This window comes from Saimiri boliviensis, chromosome 18, assembly GCF_048565385.1.
Source record: "Saimiri boliviensis isolate mSaiBol1 chromosome 18, mSaiBol1.pri, whole genome shotgun sequence".
In the NCBI taxonomy this organism is placed as follows: Eukaryota; Metazoa; Chordata; class Mammalia; order Primates; family Cebidae; genus Saimiri; species Saimiri boliviensis.
This window is the reverse complement of record NC_133466.1, coordinates 14788799-14794796: the sequence shown is the minus strand read 5'-3', so window position 1 is coordinate 14794796 and position 5998 is coordinate 14788799. Positions and strand designations below refer to the sequence as shown.

Here is a 5998-nt window from a genome sequence, read left to right as displayed (position 1 = left end):
CCTGGACAGGACCATCTATATCCTCTTAGCAACAGGTGTGGTGCACAGCAGAGTCATCCTTGACATTTTTGTGTTCCCTCATTTACGTAGGTGTAACTCAGCATTCTTGTCTGTAATTGCATTTGAATAGTTTTCCATATATTGTATTTATGGGTGCTATAATTTTGGTGTTATAGCAGGAAGCCAATGAATTGCACTTGTGTCAGAAATGCTATGACTGTTCCACGTTCATGCTTATTTTATTGTGTCTAGCAAAGTACCTCCTTTTCCTCCTAGCATAATTTTCATGTGTCTTATTATTGACTCTTCTGGACAAATACTTTTGCTAAACAGTGAGAAATAAGATAAAGTTACATGTTTTGTTTTGTTTTGTTTTGTTTTGTTTTGTTTTGTTTTGTTTGGTCAATAGAGTGGAGACATAACTTTGTCCTTAATTCGAAAGCTGTTTAAAACTAAACCTATTTGTCACCATGCTTTCTCATTCTATAAAATATTTGTTAATCTTTTACATACTATTACCCACTGTATCTCACATCCAGTGTAGACAGAAAACTATGAGCCAAGACAAATTGAATAACATTGATACCTATGACCGGAAGGAAACCTGGACAATTATTTGGAGACTTGGTGACAGCAAGGGATGGAACTGAGACAATCACAAGTGAAAACCAATTTGGAGTCTTACGAAGAGAAACAAAGTGGTAAATAAACACCACTGAAATGTGAGAAAAAAAAATGAATTTTAGATTCAGTGACTCTAATATGAGGCCCGTGGTCCTAACAGATTCTCATTCATTTGTGTAGCAGCCTGGAGAATTCACATCTCTGATCTTAAATTACAGGAGTCTCAAATAGCCAATGGCCCTACCTGCTGTGTTCTAAAAGTTAACACTGCATTTTTGGTGAAGTCTTGCTTTCTACGAGCTGCTCCCAGGCAAAGACTGAGCACAGAGGAGCTATAGAGATTCCTGGGAGATACCTGACGGCCAGGTTTGACTCAGGGTTTCCTCAATGGCCTTAAAGAACTACAGTCCCCTGCATATGTCTCAAGCATTTCTATCTCTTTCTCCTTCACTTGGGTCAGAGCTATGTTCAAATCTTACATTTCTCCCAACCTTCTCTCAGGGGAGATTCTGGAAAAAGAAGAAATGCCGAAAGCCTGAAAATACTGAATCTTGTTTATACTTTTTAGCAAGTGATACTGTTTGGATTTGTGTCCCTGCCCAAATCTCAGGTAATTGTAATCCCCAATGTTGGGCAAGGCCTGGCAGGAGGTGATTAATCATGGGGTGGATTTCCCCCTTGCTGTCATTGTGATAGTGAGTGAGTTTCATGAGAAATGTGTAGTACTTCCCCCTTCGTGCTCTTCCTTCTGCTCCAGCCATGTAGGACTGCCTGCTTCCCCTTCATTTTCTGCCATGATTGTAAGTTTCCTGAGGCCTCTCAGCCATGCTTCCTGTACAGCCTGAAGAACTGTGAGACAATTAAATCTCTTTTCTTTATAAATTAAACAGTTACAGGTAGTTCTTTATAGAAGTGTGAGAATGGACTAATACAAAAAGTAAATCGATTTTTTGATGGATAGCAAAGAATTTAAACTGGCCATTTTATCTTAAGTGTGCCAATCAGGGTAAACAAAAAAAATTCAGTTGTTCAATGATTTAGAGAAATAATGAAATAAAACTTCTGAGTTCAGTTTTGGAGCTTATGTTCAGACTGTCTCCAGGTAATGTCTGCTAAAACCCATTTTTTCAGACATCTTCACCTTAGACTAGATCCACACCATTCTCATCACTATTATTTTACATGTGAGTTTATGTCTTTCATCAACATTGGTAAATTCTCAACTGTACTCTCTTCAAATATTGTTTCTGCCCTATTCTCTCCTCTTTCTTTTGCTTAGATTCCAATTGTAAGCAAGGTACATTTTTTAACTACGTTACAGGTGGCTCATACTCTTTTTTCTATTTTTGATCTTTATATAGACAAATTGGCTTTTGCTTATTGAGGTTGTAACCTGGATGGTTAGCAAAAGCAAGAGTTTTTAGCATGTTAATGACAAGTTGATTGGTAACTTCAAAAGAGAAGCAAGTAGGTGCCAAACGTTGTAATTCTCAACTGTGGATGAGATTCTGTTGGAAACACATCTCAAGTATCTGATACTATTATTCATAGTCCAGTGAAGAGAATCTTCTGTCAAAAGATCAGAAGCCTTCTGATGTATATCCCTGAGTCACATATTTTATGTGAAATATCCCGATTTTTAATTGTTGATAAACAACGACACCCATGACGAGGCTCCATATTAAACAGAACAAACAATAAAATCTCCAAGATTAAGTGAGGGCAAAACGGAGGCATTTACAAGTTCTTCTTAAATTTCTGTCAAATTAATGTGGACAAAGTTTTAGGGATTAAGAGGCAAAGAGAAGGGAAGAACACCTCTTTTCACATTAACTGGTTCAGAGAAGGATTTTTTAATAAGGAGGCTGGATTAACTGAAGCAAATTCTCTAAATCCTCCAGTTTCACCTGAATAAACTGATGCTCCCCATTTAACTTGTAAGTTTTTTCTTCAAGATTATATTAGAGAGTTATGTTTGAAATGGAAGAAAATGTGGAAGAAATAGTTTCCAAACCTACCAACTAAGGCACAAGATAAGGGGAAATCAACTGCTATTGAGAAACAAAAAAATAACTCACTGAAAAGATATTTGAATTGGGCATATTTGCTTCTTTCTTCATTCTTCTTCCTTCTAGAAGGTCTGTATTAAGTTACTTTTTAATATTTTAATTGAGAAAATTTAATCAAGAAAATTTCTAACATTGTTGTTTGTTATATTTTATTATAAAATAAAATATTGCCATCAACCATGACAGTACACTTTCTTTGGTCCTGAATATAATTTAACTACTTGTATTTCAACATAGAATATTTTGTGAATGAACTTACAAAGTGGCCATCCTCAGAGAATGTGACAAAGCTGTCAAATTTTTGTTTTTCAACATGCAATCTAGAATTCAGCAGAGGCAAACAAACAAATAAACAAAACACAAAATGTAACAGGTAAAAGAAAGAAAAAACAAAAGATAAAATCAAACTTAAGCATAGATACAAAAGAAAGAAAAATAGACGGAAAGAAAATCAGAGAAAGAGAGATAGAGAGGTAAGAGAGAAACATTCATATACATGCAGAGGAAAAGAGAGCTGGGGAGAAAAAAAATTCACATTTTTGCGGGAAAATGTAGGATGGTACCTGGTTGTACAAATGGCAAAATGTAATTGAAAACCAGTATGAAAAGCTAGAGACATTCTAAGAGGATAAAGGCCTGGATAATTATAAAAGTAGGTGATAAATATATCAAAGTTCATAAGATACTCTAATTTTGAAAATTTTTGCTCATAAATACATTGGAACAAGAGACGTGACAACTTGAATGCAATAGGAAACTATTCTGAAATTCCTGAGCTTTCTCATTCTTTCTTCTTCAGTTGTTTCCTCCCTTCAGCAGACAAGCTTTTGGCTCTTTGGCTGAATAGAGATGACCTCAAATTGATTTTCTCTGTGGCTGTGTCTCAATCAAGCTGCTGCTTCTTTTTTTTTTTTTTAATCTTTTCTTTAAGGTTTCTTTCTTGCCGTTCTTAAGACAAGGTTTCTTTCAGTTTCTAGCCATTTCTTTCAATCTGCTTGCTTCGTCTCTTCTTGATCTTTCCTCACTGGATATGAGACATGCTTTATAACTGTAGCACTTGGTGTATTAATTTTCTCTTACTGACCTAACAAATCACCACAAAGTAATTTTGGAGTATAGCAATGAATGGTGACAAGATGGATCATTTCCACAGAGGTTCTTATCCAGGTGGAAACTAATTCATTGCACCAGAAGAAAACTAATGTTATCTCATTCCCCACTCTTAAGAGGAAAACATTCACTAGCAAAGCTAGCTGTGAATACACAGGAAAAGAGGCAGGTAGCACGTGACAAATTAAAAGGAAGAGCTTTCCTTGTCATGATGAGCTAGGCGTTAATGTAAAACAGTCATAGCATTTCTGACATAAGTGCAATTCATTTGCTTTCTGCTATAACACCAAAATTATAGCACCCATAAGTACAATATGTGGAAAACTATTCAAATGCAATTACAGACAAGATTACAGAGTTACACATATGTAAATGAGGGAGTGCAAATACGTAAAGGGTGACCCTGTTGGGCACCACACCTATTGCTGAGAGGATATAAATGTTCTTGTCAAGGATGCGACATTAAAACTCAGAATCTTCTTAGGTACACTTCAGCTGAACTCACATCTCTCAACAGCATGTCCTACAACTGCTGCTCTGGAAACTTCTCTTCCTGCTCCTTTGGCAGGTACCTGCACTACCCAGGCTCCTATGCCAGCAACCTGGCCTATACCACTGACCTCTGCTCTCCCAGCACCTGCCAGCTGGGCTCTTCTCTCTACAGGGGCTGTCAGAAGACCTACTGGGAGCCCACCAGCTGCCAGACATCCTGCTACCGCCCCAGGACCTCTATGCTCTGCAGTCCCTGCCATATGACTTGCTCTGGATCTCTGGGCTTTGGGCCCAGCAGCTGCCGCTCCCTGGGCTATGGATCAAGGAGCTGCTACTTACTGGGTCATGGATCTAGTGGCTTCAGATCCCTGAAATATAGAGGCTGTCGTTTTCCTTCCCTGAGTTATGGATCCAGATTCTGCTACCCAAATTATTTGGCTTCTAGAGCCTGCCAGTCTTCTTGTTACAGACCAATCTGTGGATCTCGCTTCTATCAATTCACCTGCTAAATTTCTGGATCCCTTTGAGTATTGGGATCAAAGTCTCTACTGAATGCAGCCATTGTATTCATTCTCTCCAGTTCCCAGTATCCTTTTATTCTTTCACCACCAGCTTCTTGAATCACCTACTTCTGGCAGACTGAAATTAATGAGTAACCCAATATTAAGTTTAACGTCTTTACCATTGATTGAATATATGCTATTTGATTTTCATCCAATAACTGTTGAAAATGGAAATTTTAATTTAATAAATTTATGTAATCTGGTACCCAAATATATTGTTTAGTTTATTTTTATTTTATTAATTATTATTATTATTCTTACATTTTATATTCAATAATTTGGGAGATTTAAGTAAAAAATAAATATGGTGGTGTAACTGGATTTGGGGCACATATAATCTGACAGATTTGAGAACATTTCTGTTGAAATTAGGTACGTTATCTATTAAGAATCATTGTTTCTTAAAGACCATAGTTTGCATTTGCAGACTTGTCTCAACAGCAGTAAGAATTGTCTAAGAATGGACATACATTTCTACTGATATAGAAAAGCAGAAAATCTGATGCATAAACTAGAAATGCAGACAACAAGAATAGGATATAATTTATAAGGTAAACTGAATACTTATACTAAAAGTGACTTAAAAGTCTAATATCTGAATGTGGATTTTCAACCAAGAGAAAAGTGAAGCGGAAGCAACTGCTGGGACAGAAGCCTTGCTCTTTGTTAGTAGGCATAAGTGCCAGGGTCCCTGCCTCCCACTGGTAAGGAGAGTAAGGATCATTCACCAATGATCTTAAGTGGGAATAACTGGGTTCAGGAGGCTTGGGTAACGTACAGACGCTTCTTTTGTTAAAAATTATTATTATACTTTAAGTTCTGGGATACATATGCAGAAAGTGCAAGTTTGTTGCATAGGTATACACAAGTCGTGGTGATTTGCTGCACCCATGATCCCATCATCTACATTAAGTATTTCTCCTAATGCTATCCCTCCCCTAGTTCCCCACCCCCACAACAGGCCCCAGTGTGTCATGTTCCCCTCCCTGAGTCCATGTGTTCTCATTGTTCAACTCCCACTTATGAGTGAGAACATGTGGTGCTTGATTTTTCTGTTTCTGTGTTCATTTGCTGAAAATGATGGTTTCCAGCTGATCATCCATGTCCATGCAAAGGACATGAACTCATTTTTTTTTTATG

At 37.2% G+C, this 5998-nt stretch overlaps 1 protein-coding gene across 1 annotated transcript; it reads left to right on the top strand.

Moving 5' to 3' along the window:
• Positions 1-4264: 4264 nt before the first annotated feature.
• LOC101044608 (keratin-associated protein 13-4) lies at positions 4265-5069 on the top strand. The gene has a single exon (XM_003927677.4). The coding sequence runs from the start codon at positions 4322-4324 to the stop codon at positions 4802-4804; it is 483 nt and encodes a 160-aa protein (XP_003927726.3). The 5' UTR covers positions 4265-4321; the 3' UTR covers positions 4805-5069.
• The last annotated feature ends 929 nt before the right edge of the window (positions 5070-5998 follow it).